The following is an 18,858-nucleotide window of genomic DNA, read 5'->3' on the forward strand; positions in this document are numbered from 1 at the left end:
AAGACATCTAAACTACTGCTGCATCCTTCCACTGATGTGAACCCAGCAGTACTTGTCATGATCAGCAGAGCTTGAATCAAAGCAGTAGATTGAACAGTAGAGCTTTAGTCTTCCATCAGACTTTTACTTGATCAACAGTTTGTAGGTCAGCAGTTAGTACGATCAGTAGATAGGAGGTCAGCAGATGTTGAAACCACTTTCAAGGGGAAAGACTTGTATACATACCATCTGCTTATTCTGGATCCACTGACCTGATCCAGTTTTGGCTTTAATTATATGTTCCTCTGATAGGGTTCAATCCCAACAATGGTACCATCAGCCAATTCTACTTCATACTTTATGCTTAGAGTTTTAACAGGCAGATTTAATAACTTACAAAATTTATTGTCTACAAAAGACTTGTCTGCACCAGAATCAAACAACACTCTAGCATAAACATCATTGATAAGAAAGGTACCTGTTATCACATTGTCGTTCTGAATTGCCTACTGAGCATTCATTTGAAAGAGCCGAGCACTGGTCTTCTTGCTCTCTTCAGGTTTCTTTGCATATTTGGGGCAATTGGTCTTGATATGCCCCTTCTCGTTACAGTTGTAACAAGTTGTGTCCTTCATTTTCTTGAAATCTAGGGTCTTATGCTCGCTTGATTTGAAGATCTTGCAAGCTCTAGGCTGCAATTAAGACATTGATTCGAGCCTACACTTCCCTAAATGGCGTTTTTGGCAGGTCTTGCATTTGAGTCTCTCACCCGAATGTTGGTTATCCTTTTTGAACCCGGAACCCTTCTTATGATCTGAGTTCCCCTTATGTTTCTTATCAGAACGGCGTGAGTTCTCATCCTCACGTTTCCTTTTTCCTTCATCGGAACTCTTAAGCGATCTCTGCCTAACCGCATCGAGAGTAAGAGATAAAGATAGATCAGCCACTGACCTAAAGGTGGTAGGTCTTGATGCTTTCACACTTGCTTTGATTTCTGGAGCTAGACCTCCAATAAAACGAGCTATGCATTTTGGTTCTAGTGTAACCAAGTATGGAACCAATCGAGACATGGTATTGAAACTTGTAAGGTATGCCTGACAGTCTAAGTTCTTCATGACCAACGTCAAGAAGTCGGTTTCAATCCTTTCCACCCCATGCTGAGGACATAAATTTTCCTTGATAAGAGCAACAAACTGATCCCAAGTCAGATTATATAACGGGATCTTCCCAGTAGCTTGGATTAGCGACCTCCACCAAGCTAGAGCTTCACCTTTGAACGATTGTGACACAAACTTCACAATATCCTTATCAGCACAACCAGTGATATCAACCACAGTATCCATCTCGTCGAGCCAAGTCATACAATCAATGGCTCCTTTCTCCCCTGTGCAATCCCTCGGCTTACAGGAGACAAAGTATTTATAAGAACAGGTTTTGACACGAGGCTCCTGATTAAGCACAACCTGTCTAGACGGAACACTCCTCTGATTTGATGAATGATGAGAATCGCTCTTGAGAGATGTGTGAGTCTTTGAGGGTGGTTTTGTATGTGGTGCAGACTGAGTTCTGACGCGAGTACCACTTAATTCATTAAACTGTCTGTCAAGAGCTCGAGTAACGGCATTATCTATTAATGCCTGCAGTTCCGCACCAGCTACATTAACTCTCGTAGTATCATTATTCTCCCTTGGGTGGCTGTTAACCTCATCTGATCCAGCCATGTAGCTTGATTGCTACATAAAATATTGACAATGATTTATTCAGAAGTCTATTATGGAATTGTTATTTATGGCAATTCATTAACCATGGAAATTTTAAGCCATATTGGTTAATTTAATTTATTTAAATTTTTATTATATTTTATCCCAGTTATAAACTATTAAGGATAATAGGGTGGCATACAAAAGGCCTAGTCACAAGGACAATTTTAATTCATAAGCGATGATTTTATAGAATCAAGGCATTTAAGTTTGAACGTAGTTCATTAGCTTTCTTGGCAGCGAGTCATAGACTACAACTATCTTTTGTCTTATTTGACAACTATTATGGCCCGAAGGCACTAAACCACTGATGGATGTTTAAGTTATTAAATAAGAAAAAGTAATAGGAAAAATCCAATATTGTGACAACTCGTAATTCGAACCTACTTTGTGTAACGTTGCGTGCTTATGTGAGCTATATTAACTGATTTAATGCATGAATGTTATGGTGAATACGTGCTTTGTGTAATGTATGTATGTTTATAAATGGCCCAATTGCACAACACACACACCCGATCGCACAAGCCCACTTGGGGCCGTATCTCTTGTAATCGGACCAAAGGGGCAGCCCGTGATGGGCCGGCCCACTCCTCTTCTACGCAAACAAACACCCACCTTTGGGGTTGTTCTCTCATTTGTTGCAAAACATTCTCACACACAAGAAACCCTAGTTCTTCCTCTCGTCTTGCTTTTGAACCGAACGGCCATCACTTTCCTTTCTCACTTGAAGATCATTCCTAAATCGGATTACCCAATATCAATTGATTAGTGTTTTACTATTTGTTGATATGATTACACATGTCCTAGATGATGCATGATTGTTGATGATGCTCAATGATAGTATTCTTGTTAACATGGTGAACTATGATGCTAATTAGTAGTGTTCTTGTTAATCGGCCATATGTGTATGTTGATTTAATATGTTGGAGATAGATGTTAATCCATTGTTATGTTATATGATTCGGATTGTAGCTTGTTATTGTGCTAAGTGAATCGGGTTATGTTGATATTCTTGGCTACATGTTCGTATGAATTGATAGATTATTGTTCATGTTTGGATTAGGGTTCATATGGATTAAACGATCATTGCCTTGTTTGTTCCATAATTGATCTAATTGGGAAACTGTTAGGGTTGATTGATTATCACAAAATAAGGAAACCGTTAATTTGGGCCAAACGAATTGAATTGGGATTGGTAAATGATTGCATGGAATTAGGAAATTGTAACTGATCACACAAGTCCCTTGATCGTACAAGAGACTTCGGTCGCACAAGGATAAACGCACAAATTCAATCACACAAGGTGCCTTAGTCGCACAAGAACTAATGAACCGCACAAGTTGTTATGTTATGCTGTTGGGTCGAACAACCCAAATCACCTAGTCGCACAAACCGAGCAGATCGCACAAGTCTGCTCTGATCGCACAAATCACTTGTACGCTATTTTGTTTGGGCCAATATGTTTTGGATTGTTATGTTGGGCCGGGTGTACCATTTGGGCTGGGTTAGTCCGATCGTACAAGTTGTCCGAATCGCACAAGGTTTAGGCATTTTTGATTGGGCCGTGTTTATGCTTAGATTGTTATTGGGCTTCTTGTTATTTTGGGCCGGATGTTCAGCTGAATCGCACAACATGATGTGGGTCGCACAAGGCTGTGCCGACCGCACAACATGTTGGGCCTACTATCTTTTGGGCTTGGTTGTTTAAATCGCTCAAGTATGAGTATGATATGCTCTTGACTGTTAACGTACCAAACGTGTTGCCATGAACTATACGTGCTCGTGACTTGTTAGACTATGTGTAAACATACGTGTATTACTTGAAGTCAAAATCTGACTTGTGTGGTAACCCTGTTAGGACGTGGTTGACCACCCTTAATTCAAGAACCTTTTGTGTATCTTACCGAGAAAACCAAGGTGAGTTCACTGCATTTCTCAAGCATGCGTCCCGGTGGTTTGGGACCACTAGTAAACATTTGGAAGGGAATCTTGGGTAAACATTTAAATTGGGTTTTGGTTATTGAACAAAACTTTGAACTCACCAGCGTCGTCTGACACACTTGTCTGCATGCTTGCAGGTCGTTAGAATTTGTGACATGGACTTGCTATCTGGAGTGCTGGAGTGGTCATGGATCGAGGCTCTTGGATTAACTTATATTTGATACATTGGTTTTGAGTATTATTATGAAACAGTTGTTAAACGATTTACAACATACTTCCGCTATACAACTCTTGGGAATTAATATTATGATTGACATTTTCCATTGGTAATTAACGACATGTTTTATTTAAATATTTATCGTTGGTTCAATGTGATTGGTGGCTCAGACTCTGATGCGTAACACGCCTCGCGGAGTTCCCGCATGTGGTATTTTGGGGGTGTTACAGTTTGGTATCAGAGCCACTGGTTATAGTGAATTAGGTTTTAAAACGTTTTTTTTTTTTTTTTTTGTAAAACCAGACTATAACCGAACACCTTCGAAAATCGATCATGACACTCAGCTCCAGATTGCAAGGTTCGTCTTTCGTATACTCATTGTACTACGTAACTAGTGGACACTTACATATGATATTGCATGCTGGTGCACGTTAAACACGATAGTATGAACTTACGTATCCCTTGCACGTGTTATATGATTGATAGGGTGGTAATTCCCTAAACATTCGTGACTTATGTTATGTGATACTCTTTGTTTGCTATTCGAGTTGGGGGAACCATTCGACATGAGTTAGGAGGAGCTGAGATGAGCATGCAAATCACAATATTATTGTGGGTGCACCAATAATAATAATGTGGGGTGCATGCGAGTCCCAGTGAGGCTTAACAAGTGAAGAAGGGGTTCCGCTCTGTTAATTGATCAGTGTGAAACGTAACAAACTAATAGGAGTCATAGCAGTGATTGTCTCCTACTCGAATGTGACTTTCTCACCTCTCTCTGAATCCTTTTGAATCTCAATGCTATCGAGTATTACTTGAACGTCCCTTTGAACGCCTAGCGAGCTATGTAGAATGCTAGGTGCTTGTACGAACGTCCCTGAGTGGATGTTGCAGCGTCCATGATTGGTTTATACCCCTTTTCTTTCCCCCTCGCTCCTCTTTGTTGTTGGAACTCAATATACTCACGTCTCAGACCCTGAAGGGCGGTCACACCTGCAACACTCTGGAAACATACCGTGTTTTACCCAGTCAACTTGTAAGAACGATGGGCATAAGGGTAAATTTAGTACTCTACCGACTTCAGTATTTGAACGACTCCAATTGTTGACAATGAACATCAACGATTTGACTCCAAACGAATCCTTAATTCTAGTCAGCAACTTATGGGAGCCGACTTTTATGAATCAATCGAAACATAAACGATGACAATCGACCAGGATGTGGACTGTGTAACTTCCAACACAACGAGTAGCACCTTGGAACTTACCACGAAATATGAAGAGATGGATATCGTTGGTGAAGGATCGTAGGGTCCTGTTTCAAGCAACAACATTAGAAGCAACAACTATCGTGACATCAAGGTACTTGTAATAGTAGCTTACAGTATGGAAATGAAGGTGCCTACGGCATGTAATGGCAGTTGATAATTCAAGACGACAACAACCAAGGGAGCGATGACAGTATGGTAGAAATCCGTGTGATTGTAACAATAACACCGGCAGTGGTGCTCGCGAAAGGGTATTTAGAATTGACGTGGGCGACGACAGGACAATAACAACATGGTAGTTTGGATGTATAGCAAATCGCTTCAGCTCGATTCCGTTTAACCCTGATGCTTCTTGAAACCAAACCTGTTATGGGACCGACTGATGGCAAGTCAACTGAAACCGCATATGTTAGTTGGGATGCAACCTCGACCTTGCGGGGGACAGGCATTTAACACCGGTCTTACTTCTACTATCCTTGGTAGTTACGACGCAGTAGTCAGTGTTGGTTGGTTATCTGGATATATCGCCAAGACGTACCCTGTGAGAAGAAATTTAGCGTCACTGTATGCTCTAAAGTACTAGATTGGTGAAAAGATTAGCATCATGTCAGTAATGGAAGCCTCGAAAGCATCTATGGAAGGATGACCCCGCTGTAGTAGCAACTATTTCTAATGATTAGACCTAGTAAGATGGGATCTGGGATCCACCAATTGTTGTGACTCATCTCAATGTGCAATTCGAGGAACTTTCATGTCTACTACCGCAACTATTAGTCAGAAACTTAGTGATCTCACGATTAGAGGGAGCTCCGAATACTCATACTCTTACCGTCTTACACCAGGAGGGTTGCAAGAACTGTAAAATCTACTGCGAGAACTGTTGAACAGGAGTTTTGTCAGACCTAATTCTCACTTTGGGAAGCCCCAGTTATATCCGTGAAGATAAGCCTTTTGTGTGTACGTACCAATTATCGAGCACTCATCGAGACGACAGTTGAGAACCGTTTGCCGCGGCCATGTATCGAAAACCGGTTGACTAGTTACAAGAGACGAGCTTTCCTTCGAGGATTAATTTCGAGCGAACCTTCATCAGACGGCAGTCCAAGAGGAGAATGTTCTTAAAGAAGCCTACCAGACACAAAATGGCCATACGACTCTGCATTCCATGACTTTTAGAATGATCATCACACCAGCAGCTTCATGGATCATGCGAACCGACCATACTACTGGGTGTCATTATGAACCCTTTCTAAGAGGAAAGAATAGCACGGACAACTTTTATCCTATTTGAGAGGTCCTGAGGGAGAAGCCACATCACGCGAAATCTTGATGAATGTAACTTCTGGATTCAAGAGGTACCTGTTGGGTAATGTAATCAACGAAGTGGGGATGCACGTGAATCTCGCTAAGACCCGTTTTGGTTGAACACTGATCGACACTAAGGAGTCCTTTGAGGATACAACGATTACTTGGTTCCGCTTGATATTATCGCAGATTAATCACAGAAATTTTGAAGGTCACGTAGCTTCAATCTCTTTAGTACAACCGGGTGCTGTGTTCGTGAAAGACAGAACAGGAGGACGCCTTTTCAACTTTCGAGCCCCAACTCTGTGATGCACTGGGGCATCGGCTTTACACGAAGGTGCAGGTGATTCAGTGGTATATCATCATGGTTTGAATCAGAGTCCCAGTTACACATCGACGCAACACGAGAGAGTAACGACTTACGTAATGGAATTACAAAGAAGAACTGCATGACACACAACCGGTGGTGGAAACGTGGTCATTGGAGATTACTTGGAGGCATTACTTGGACGGTACAAAATGCGTTACTTAGACCGATCACAAGGGCCTTCCGTGTACCCTGGTTTCGAAAGAGCTAAGTCAGTAAATGGCATCGTTGGATGGAACATCGGAGAGGATTACGACCGTGGAACTTGAACGTGCAGGTCACTATCGACTCTAACTCACCTGACCCAACTCGTTCTGGGCAAACTAGAGAACTAACGGGAGGGAATTTTCAAGTTGAGCCCATGCGAGGCATGGAGGAGCAACTTTGGCAAAACGGACGATATTCACTAACCCATGGAACGACTGTGAATCTCATTTCACGGCAATGGTAGGGAAGTTGTGTTTGGCAAGCACACCGGCTTCGAAATTCTGGTCAACTGGGTAAGGTTGGATCTGTAAATCTTGTACTAATGATTGGGCATAAAAACCCGCCTAACAATGTATGGGCATGACTTTTGACTTGGGGGAAAAGTCAAGGCGAAGTATAAGAAACCGGTAACACCGATATGGAAGTGGGAACAGATCGCCATGGATTTCGTGACACGGTTACCTCGAACTCAGGCTGGGAACGATACCGTTTGGGTGATTGTTGACCGTCTCACGAAATCAACGCATTTCCTGGCAATCAAAGAAACAGACAAGTTTTCACAACCGGCAGCGATCTACCTTAAGGAAGTAGTCTCTAGGCACGGGGTGCCAACTTCCATCATCTCAGATCGAGATCCGCGTTTCACTTCTGATCTATGGCAATCAATGCATAAGTCGTTCGGTTCACGACTCGACATGAGTACCGCTTATCACCCGCAGACGGATGGTCAAAGCGAGCGCACCATCCAGACACTTGAAGATATGCTTCGGGCATGCGTAATCGATTTTGGGAAAGGGTGGGAGAAACACTTACCGTTGATAGAATTCTCCTACAACAACAGCTACCACACTAGTATACAGGCAGCTCCGTTCGAAGCGTTGTACGGACGGAAATGCCGTTCACCTCTCTGTTGGCTTGAGGTGGGGGATAGTCAGATCACAGGACCTGAACTTGTGCTTGAGACATCAGAAAACATTGTGTAGACCCGAAACCGTATGGACGCAGCTCGCGACCGCCAGAAAAGCTACGCGGACAAGCGTAGTAAACCATTGGAATTCGAAGTTAATGATCGAGTCATGTTAAAGGTCTCACCCTGGAAGGGTGTGGTGCATTTTGGGAAATGCGGCAAACTAAACCCTCGTTATGTGGGGCCATTCAAAATTCTGGAATGAATAGGAAAAGTGGCCTACAGGTTGGAATTACCTGCTGAGTTGGGTAATGTCCATGATGTGTTTCACGTATCGCAGTTAAAGAAGTGTTTGGCTGATGAGACACTAGTTGTACCATTTCAAGAGCTGAAAATAGACGACAAATTGCAGTTTGTCGAAGAACCAATTGAGATTATGGATCGGGAAGTTAAAGTTCATAAACACAGCCGTATACCGATTGTGAGAGTTCGTTGGAACTCAAGACGTGGTCCAGAGTTCACGTGGGAACGCGAGGATCAGATGGAACTTAAGTATCCACAATTGTTCCACAAAGACAAGACAAAACCTGGCAAACCTAATGTTGATGCAACTAGTGAATTTCGGGACAAAATTCCCATTCAAGTTGGGGATGATGTGACACCCCAGGAAAACCAGTGAACGATATAACTTACCTAGCTTCCTCAGTGAGTGCGTACCAAATTTCGGGACGAAATTTCTTTTTAGTTGGGGATACTGTGACAACTCGTAATTCGAACCTACTTTGTGTAACGTTGCGTGCTTATGTGAGCTATATTAATTGATTTAATGCATGAATGTTATGGTGAATACGTGCTTTGTGTAATGTATGTATGTTTATAAATGGCCCAATCGCACAACACACACACCCGATCGCACAAGCCCACTTGGGGCCGCATCTCTTGTAATTGGACCAAAGGGGCAGCCCGTGATGGGCCGGCCCACTCCTCTTCTACGCAAACAAACACCCACCTTTGGGGTTGTTCTCTCATTTGTTGCAAAACATTCTCACACACAAGAAACCCTAGTTCTTCATCTCGTCTTGCTTTGGAACCGAACGGCCATCACTTTCCTTTCTCACTTGAAGATCATTCCCGAATCGGATTACCCATTATCAATTGGTTAGTGTTTTACTATTTGTTGATATGATTACACATGTCCTAGATGATGCATGATTGTTGATGATGCTCAATGATAGTATTCTTGTTAACATGGTGAACTATGATGCTAATTAGTAGTGTTCTTGTTAATCGGCCATATGTGTATGTTGATTTAATATGTTGGAGATAGATGTTAATCCATTGTTATGTTATATGATTCGGATTGTAGCTTGTTATTGTGTTAAGTGAATCGGGTTATGTTGATATTCTCGGCTACATGTTCGTATGAATTGATAGATTATTGTTCATGTTTGGATTAGGGTTCATATGGATTAAACGATCATTGCCTTGTTTGTTCCATAATTGATTTAATTGGGAAACTGTTAGGGTTGATTGATTATCACAAAATAAGGAAACCGTTAATTTGGGCCAAACGAATTGAATTGGGATTGGTAAATGATTGCATGAAATTAGGAAATTGTAACTGATCACACAAGTCCCTTGATCGTACAAGAGACTTCGGTCGCACAAGGATAAACACACAAATTCAATCGCACAAGATGCCTTAGTCGCACAAGAACTAATGAACCGCACAAGTTGTTATGTTATGCTGTTGGGCCGAACAGCCCAAATCACCTAGTCACACAAACTGAGCAGATCGCACAAGTCTGCTCGGATCGCACAAATCACTTGTACGCTATTTTGTTTGGGCCAATATGTTTTGGATTGTTATGTTGGGCCGGGTGTACCATTTGGGCTGGGTTAGTCCGATCGTACAAGTTGTCCGAATCGCACAAGGTTTAGGCATTTTTTATTGGGCCGTGTTTATGCTTAGATTGTTATTGGGCTTCTTGTTATTTTGGGCTGGATGTTCAGCTGAATCACACAACATGATGTGGGTCGCACAAGGCTGTGCCGACCGCACAACATGTTGGACCTACTATCTTTTGGGCTTGGTTATTTAAATCGCTCAAGTATGAATATGATATGCTCTTGACTGTTAACGTACCAAACGTGTTGCCATGAACTATACGTGCTCGTGACTTGTTAGACTATGTGTAAACATACGTGTATTACTTGAAGTCAAAACCTTACTTGTGTGATAACCCAGTTAGGACGTGGTTGACCACCCTTAATTCAAGAACCTTTTGTGTATCTTACCGAGCAAACCAAGGTGAGTTCACTGCATTTCTCAACCATGCGTCCCGGTGGTTTGGGACCACTAGTAAACATTTGGAAGGGAATCTTGGGTAAACATTTAAATTGGGTTTTGGTTATTGAACATGGAATCAATCATTATCTGATTGCCTGTAGGGCAATGGGGTAATTAGTTGATAGCGCTATTAGGTTTGACACCTCACACCGGGCTGTAAGGACGGGCGTGAACTAATTATCTGGGCATCATTACCAATGCTTGGTTAGGGGCATTGGGGTCTGGACACTTCCAGGTTATTAAGGGGCACACTCCCCGGATACATATGGGCACACTCCCTAGGGTATCTAGCGTGTTATAAGCAACATTGTATCATAACGTTGAATCGGCTTAACAGACATTTGGTAACATCACACGTAAACAAAACTTTGAACTCACCAGCGTCGTCTGACACACTTGTCTGCATGCTTGCAGGTCGTTAGAATTTGTGACATGGACTTGCTATCTGGAGTGCTGGAGTGGTCATGGATCGAGGCTCTTGGATTAACTTATATTTGATACATTGGTTTTGAGTATTATTATGAAACAGTTGTTAAACGATTTACAACATGCTTCCGCTATACAACTCTTGGGAATTAATATTATGATTGACATTTTCCATTGGTAATTAATGACATGTTTTATTTAAATATTTATCGTTGGTTCAATGTGATTGGTGGCTCAGACTCTGATGCGTAACACGCCTCGCGGAGTTCCCGCAGGTGGTATTTTGGGGGTGTTACAAATATAAGGATGACAAGTGTGATTTTATCGTTTCACTGTTTTCAGGAGTGTTAACATGTTTTCAGATGTTAACAAGGATTTATTTTCTTAAAAACGAATCACCATCATGGCCTTGTCTTAAAATGACACACGGGCTAGGTTTTACCTTTAAGATTTTATTTCATATAATATATTCATACATATAATGACAAATGAAATTTTAAATTAAAACATTCCATTAAATTAAAGAAGTACATAGATGCCCTAAACGGGACTTTTAAAGAAAAAGCTTGTCCACATATGGACTAAAAAGGAAATACAAGTCCTCGCAGGGACTGAATACATAAATAGATGTCCACGCAGGGTCTTGATTAAAATTTAAAAATTACAAAACAAATAAATAAGGAATTTCAATAGTCCCTTTTCTTCTTCCCCTTTATTAAGTCTGCCAAACCCTTAAGTAGACCCCGGCGGCTCCTACGCTTCTCCTGCACCTCTCGTTCCACCTGGTTCAACCTCTGAAGGATCTCCTGCTGCTGAGGTGGTTGGATCTGTGGCGGCTGCGGCTGTTGCTACTGCAGAGGTTGAGGAGGTGGTGGGTATTGATACCCATAGGCCGGGTACCCAGTTGGGTATGCGGCTTAAAAGGGTCCTTCGGGATCAAGGGCATTGTAGTTTGCCGCCTCGAGATACGGGTCAACATCAGGGGCATTGTAGTAGTTGTAACCCAGATAAGCTGGTTGCTCAAACGGGTTATACGCCGCTGCACCGGCGTAAGAAGGAATTGGGTTATCATAACCCATGTGCGGTGGTGGTGGTGCGACTGGCGCAGAGTCCACCTCGGAAACTGGGTTTGAAGGCCCACCCATTTGTGGGTGTTCGTACAACGGCTAGTAGTGGCTGTTGCTTGAGTGTTGGGGGTGCTGAAATGGAAAACCTCTCGCATGGACATCCGTGCAACTGATCTTCTTCGCCTCGGTGGTTCCAGAGGCTGTTGCTGCTCTGGCTGTGGTGGTGGCGTAACCGCCTGGAAACGCGAATCCTCAGAGGGATCCTCCTGTTGTTGGTGCTATGGGTTGAAAGGGGGAGTGTACTCACAGTTGAATGTGGCCCACCTTTAAGCAAAACTGTCTGGGCCCCTGTATGGCGAACCATGAAAAGATGATCCGTCAGAAATCCTTATGGGATGCGTTGGCGTCCCAGTTGGCATCATCTCGGGATCTGGGTCATCATCCATCTCCATATCCTGCATCTCAGGATAGTGATCAGCTGGCCCCAGAGGGTTTGGAACCTCTGGTTCTTGAACTTGCTTCATCGGATTGAACCAGCTTTGGAAGAATGGGGTCGGGTCCTGGAAGGCGCGTTGTGAACCCGACCGCTGCAACGACAAGTAGGAATGATGTGAATAGTCGGGCTCTTCGTCTTGGTGAGGCCCGAATGAGTGATGATATGAAGGTGAGGAGCTAAGCGAGACAGAGCGTCTCGCAGGCTCTAAGTAGGTCCTCCAGTCTTCGTGAGAACTCGATCCGATTGAGGCAGATGGTGTGCGTCGGTGCGAGGGCCCAGCCTCGTGATCATTTCTTGTTAGAATTAGGGCTTTTCCCCTTCCGCCTCGGCCTCGGACACGTGGTGGCATTTTCTTGTTCCTGTCAAAACAACAAAAGAATCAAACAAAGAAAAACCATAAAAGACAAAATAAGTAAGATTAGGATTTATCCTAAGTCCTTTGCCTACACTCGGAAGTCAAGGAATGTGCAACTGTGTCATTGAGATTAAACACAAAAGGCTAATGTTTAATTCACTCAATCTTGGCTCTGATACCAACCTGTCACACCTCGATATTTCCAGGTATTACCAGTGGGCCCTGTGGGGAGTATCGTGACGTAGTTGATATCATCATAGTCAAACAAGCACAGTTTAATGCACAACGGAAGACTAAAAGTAATTTATACAAACCGAGTTATAAGTAACATAAATATTACAAACGGATTGTAAAAGGATCCACAGGCGGATCTAAAACAAAAGAAATATTTTTCAACAGATTTTAAGCATCAAAAGCTTGCAAGACTCTTTATTTGATAGTAGGAGTAGCCAACCCATTTCGCTTAGTACCTGCACTTAACCTTTTTGGAAAATACGTCAGTTTACACTGGTAAATACAATTAACCGACTCATTTTGAAAATATTTAAGAAAATTGATTTTAATGTACAAGGCGCAAATAATCTTTTATAACTTGGGACAATTATTTAAAAATAATCTTGTATACTGGTTTACATGTTTGACATACATTCAGGATCCGGGATAGAAGCCGGAACAAGATTAATAGACACACCACATAATATAAACCCACGGTGAGTTATTCTCAACAGGCAGGTATATCTTTTTACATACGCACCGTCAGGTGTATGCCTACACCCCGTGCTTAAGTCATGGCCATTTCAATGAATGAGCCGAGGATATCCAGGACATGGTCGTTAACCCCCCAAATGTGACAACCCGCAAAATTTCAGGTACTGTACAAATTAATTAACCCTAATTATGTGCTTAATGACTGTGCTTGACTACATCTGACACTTTAAACTACTTACTGATTTATGTTATATATACATACATGTGCATTCTTTACATACAGTCACTGCAATTATTTCATATAGACTCTTAGTGACAAACCGGATGCACAAAGCACAGTTAGCACCGTAAGCGGATAACTCAGACACATGCTGACAATGCCAGCACTTAGACATATACTATTTTTAGGCCAGTATGGGCCAGAGATAAATCACTACACCAGTATGGAGTGTAGGGAAGTGAGAAATATAAGACTATGTCACTAGGTGATAGTTTGAGTGCCGGAAAGTGCCTAAAACGCAATTTAATTACAGAATTCCACATTTTTAATAACAATTCAGTTTTTAACACACTCATATTATTCAGAGTATGGACTAAATGGTCCTGGACACTTTCCTAAGTGTTGGAATTAATTTCGTTACAAAAAGATGCACAAAAGACGCTTTACGGGTCAATTAAACGCTTTAACGGAACGATGCGAAACCGAACAACCAGACATTACCCGGGACATGAAAATATTGTTAGAAATATTATTTTATTATTTTAAATTAATCATGGTCACAAAAATCCCCATGCACCATGCAAACATGACATACACCCACTATACTTATAAATACCCTTAACCTTTTTATAATTACCTACTAATTAACAAAAATTTACACTTTACCCCCCCACCATAACCGAAAATCTGCCCCAAATCATTAACATATATTTTATTTTGATTTTGTGATTATCTTCTATTTTGTGGATTGGCCAAAGAATTCCAATCATGACCTTAGAGTAGGGTGGCTCTTTATTTTCCAAGAAATTCTTCATCATTTCTCAAGATACACCACTCCTCTCTCTCCTCCCTCTAAAAATCGGCCCACATACCCCCCCCCTCTCATTACAACTGATTTCCATCTTCATTTTCCCTCACCATCTTCATCTCCTTCACTAGTAAACTCCATTCCAAGCACCAAGATTGATCCATAGAAGTGCAAGAGGAAGTGCTCTCAAGAAGCTTTGTTCAAGCTTTTCTCACCATCATTTCTTGTCATCTCATCCTAAGTTTACAACCCTAGCCTTGTGCTAGTAGTAAGTCCATTCATACTCTTGTTTCACTTCGATTCTTGTTCGATTGTTGATTGTTCTTCACACACAAAAACTCAAACAGCTTGCTGAGTTGGATTTCCAGCCAACTTCAACAGGCTGTAACGGGGTCATTTTAAGTCGAAAAACGGATTTTCTAAAGCCTAAAATGAGTGTTTTGGAATAACTAAACAAATGGCACTGGAAACATAATTTTTCGAGACCGTTTACTATTTTTAAAAGGTTATTTTTGGACAGCAGCTCAAGCTGCATTTTTACTGCAGAAAAAGTGGGTTACTTTCGGAGTCATAACCTAAATCCTGAATAAAATCAACTCATGAAATTTTTACAGTAGATAGACACCATTGTTAGGACGACCCTCCAACTGGAATTTCGTCAAACGGACTAACGGTTGATTTTTAGTGAATATTTCCGTAAACTGCGATCAGAAGGTAACAAATCTGATTGCAGTCAAGAAAATGATTTTTTTATAAAATATGGGTAACGAATTAGACTTTGGTATTCTTACACAATAAACTTTGGAACATATGTGAGATTCTGTAAAAATTTGAGAATTTTTAGAAAAGGGTAACTATTTTATAAAAATCCTCGAAAACAGTCCTGTTTCGAGTAATAAAGCTGAAATGAAATATGTAAAGTTTTGTATGTCTCTATGTTGGTTTGGTGATTGAAAATGAACTATTGGTTTTATATAAAAGAAAATGATATGCTATTCAAGCATGGACACCCCTATTTACAGAGGAGACTCTGCCGAAATTTTCCGAGAATCCGAACACTTAGTAAAATATTCGAGAAAGTAGATACGAAATAGTTGTCTAACTATTTTTCTAATAACGATAGTTAAGTTAAAATAATTATTATTGTTTTAACAAAATAATACCTAAGTAACGCAAATCAAAACACTAAACTCTAAGCCAAGGCACGGCCCGTTCGTCTAATAGACATTAGTACGTTGTAGGTTGTCGTGTAGCGGAAAGAGTTTAAGTTCGAGTCAAGACGCACTAAGGTGAGTTCATGACCCCCTATTCCTTTACTGTTTTCGGTTTTATACTTCGGGGGTGGAATACATGTTTACAAATTATTTCAGACTTTTATATACATGGTATGGTTAGCTTAGGGAGGGTTTTACACTACTAGATCATGGGAAGGGTGGGCACAACACTTGAGGCCATTAATCCTCGTTATAGGACCAAGGGACACAAGAGTGATAGATCTATTTGGGTGTAGCGAGCCCACACTCGTGAGGCCGGGGCGGCCCATAGTGGTGACTGTGTCTTCTAGCCGGAAGCCCGGTAACAAATTTGCTAGGTTTGAGTTTCCCTGCACCTTTTCACACATACCGGTGGCTTTGCAACCCATTGGTGATCTCTTTTTCCTTATTGCTACATACCAGGGGCAAATTTTACTTACAGACATACTAAACGGTTTTATATACACAAGACTTACTCATGAACTCGCTCAACTTTTTGTTGACTTTTTTTAAAACTACATGTATTTCAGGGAATTAAGTTGGATCTGGCAAGTGATGCATGATTAGCTGCGTACTAAATAAGGATGTCATCCGGAGTCGTAGGTTTGGGAAGTGTAACTCTTTCCTGGACGAGTTGCATTGTCTCAAATCCTTGTGTTGTTGGTAGCTTTTCGTCGAGTCTTATGAACTCATTTTTAAACAAGTCATGTTTTGTAAACGTATCGTGTGGTTGATGTTTTTGTTTCAAGACAATATGTTATGTATTTTCAATCATTTTAATGGATGAACATCAAGTATTTTTATCATATAGCATGTTGTGATTGTTGCTATGGTATTGAGAAGTCACACCAAACTAAACCCACGCTTCCGCAAAAGCCAGGGTGTGACAGCTTGGTATCAGAGCGTCGATCATAGCGAACTAGGATTCATTCTCGAGTCTAGACTATGATCACTAGGGCTCTCACGAAAATGTTTTCAAACGTTTTTACATTTGCATACACTAAAAGTCCAGATCCGGGGCACAAACATTTTTACAAACAAAAGGTCACAAATACACTTTTCAAAATTTTCGTATAAGTCTTAGAGACTGAGGGAGTTCAGTCTTAGAGACTGAGGGTTCAATCTTAGAGATTGGGGATGTTTAGCCTTAGAGGCTGGGGAAAATTTGAGTCTTAGAGACTGGGAGGTTGGTCTTAGAGGCCAGGGAGTTAGTCTGAGAGACTAGCGAATTCAGTCTTAGAGATTGGTGGGATAGTCTGGGAAGACTAGGATGCATACATGACTTCATTATTATTTGTTTAACATGCTTATCTTATTTGTGTGCATATGTTGTGGATGTGTTACAGACACCATGGCATCATCCGGTAGCGGAGTATCCGATGCGAGCGACCCGAGGACTATTACCTCTGACGACGAGATGGCTACCGATTCGGGAGTTTTCACCTTAGACTACACGAGCACTGATGAAGATGACTTTCAGCCTTTTGCCCTACCAGACTTCGGAGATGATGTACCTTTAGCTGACGGCCCACCAGGGGAGGACCTACCTCTTGTTCCGGTCCCTGCCCCTCTCCCGTTTGCTGCAGTTCCCTTAGAGGAACAACTTCTCGACGCGATACCTGATGATGACATCGACCTACTCATCGAGGGTCCCCCGGAGGGAGACCAGGATGGTGGGGCCCCGATGGAGGGCGGTGTTCAGCCTGTCGATATTCCCGTTGTTGATCCTATTGTCCCCATGGTCGAGCTTCCTGGTATGGAGGTTCAGTCCGATTCGTCCACTTCTGATTCTTTTGAGTCTGTAGCTTCTCATATCCCACCGTTGGGATTCGGTTACATTCCTCGCAGGGACGCTGATGAGGAGAAGGAGATGGAGCAGCCTACTGAGGCTCCTACTCATCCAGATGATCCGATTCCTGCCATGCTTGTTGATTATCAGCCCGCTCCAGTTGTTTCCGAGCCTGTTCCTGACATTTACCCTGTCCCTGTCACTGATGCACCCGTTGTTGCACCACCAGCTGTTGAGATCCCCGATTTAGCACCCATACCCGACCCCGTGTCGATTTTTGACGATCTTGCACCATTTGCTACACACATGGACCCGAGGTACGCCAACTCCAGCAATGGATGGATTGAGGATGATGACTACCCTTCGTACGTAGTCCCAGTCACTCCCCCTCCCGCACCTACCGCTGTACCCTTCGATGCCCCCTTGTTTCCTCCGTCCACATTCGATACCCATCGTACCGACCTTCCTATCACTTTCCTTCAGGACATTCCTCCGCCCCAACCTGGGGAGGGATCGTCGAGCCAGCTTTTCGGGCACACCCCATTCATGCCAGAGGTTAGCCAGTTTTTACCGCAGGTCCCTTATTCAGATTTTGTTCCACCAGTGTCACTTTCTGCACCTTTCGAGACCCAGTTACCCCATGTTACTTCACAGTTTGTATTTACCCCACACATTACACTTCCGGTTTCAGCCCCGATGGGTGAACCATCCCTATGGTCAGCACCCCAGGTCATGCCCGTATCTGACACTTATCATCCATTTTATGATGGATTCTCTGTGGAGGACACGCTCACGTCGCTGCAGTTACGGCGGGACGCCTTGAGGCAGTGTGTCCAGCGGTTGGAGAGGACTCCACATCCTCACTGTCCATGTCAGACCCAGTTTCCAGCATCGCACACTTCTTTTCCCTCATTTCAGGATTCAGACGTTCATTTCCTCCCTCTCGATCGACAGGTTGCTTTCGTGCTACGTTTTGCCTACGCACTTGAGGAGGATTTGGTGCAGTTGCGCCGATTGATTTTCTCTCATTTCCCACCTCCTCCTCCACCGTCAGCTTAGGGGTATACTCGGCAACAGGGATTTCAGACCATCGACAGACCAGCTACTCTTAGTGGGAAGACAGTGCTAGAGCCATGATTACGAAGACTTTTTTTTTGGGAGACCACGATTTTGGTTTTGGTTTATTTGTATTTGTACTCAGACATATATTTTGGCACATGGTAAAATTGTGAGACTGTATTGGTGGTTTGTTTATGAAACATTAATCGCAAGTCTTTTAATTTCATGTATTGTTGATTATTTGTTATGGTTATGACATGAGATGTTATGTGGATGATGAATGTTACAATGTATACGTATAATTATTATACCTACTATGACCTGACCAATATGGAACATCCTCTAGGAAATGCCTCCTCGACGTGACGCGCGCATGC

At 42.3% G+C, this 18,858-nt stretch overlaps 1 protein-coding gene across 1 annotated transcript; it reads left to right on the forward strand.

Moving 5' to 3' along the window:
- The first annotated feature begins 16,984 nt into the window (after window positions 1-16,984).
- LOC110945012 (proline-rich protein 36-like) lies at window positions 16,985-18,481 on the forward strand. Its single transcript, XM_022186651.1, has one exon. It carries the CDS (start codon window positions 16,985-16,987, stop codon window positions 18,479-18,481), a length of 1,497 nt encoding a protein of 498 aa, XP_022042343.1.
- The last annotated feature ends 377 nt before the right edge of the window (window positions 18,482-18,858 follow it).

Source organism: Helianthus annuus, chromosome 6, assembly GCF_002127325.2.
Source record: "Helianthus annuus cultivar XRQ/B chromosome 6, HanXRQr2.0-SUNRISE, whole genome shotgun sequence".
Lineage (NCBI taxonomy): Eukaryota > Viridiplantae > Streptophyta > Magnoliopsida > Asterales > Asteraceae > Helianthus > Helianthus annuus.

Excerpts from the sequence above, each read along its gene's own strand:
- LOC110945012 (XM_022186651.1), top strand. The coding sequence starts at position 16,985 with ATGGCATCATCCGGTAGCGGAGTATCCGATGCGAGCGACCCGAGGACT.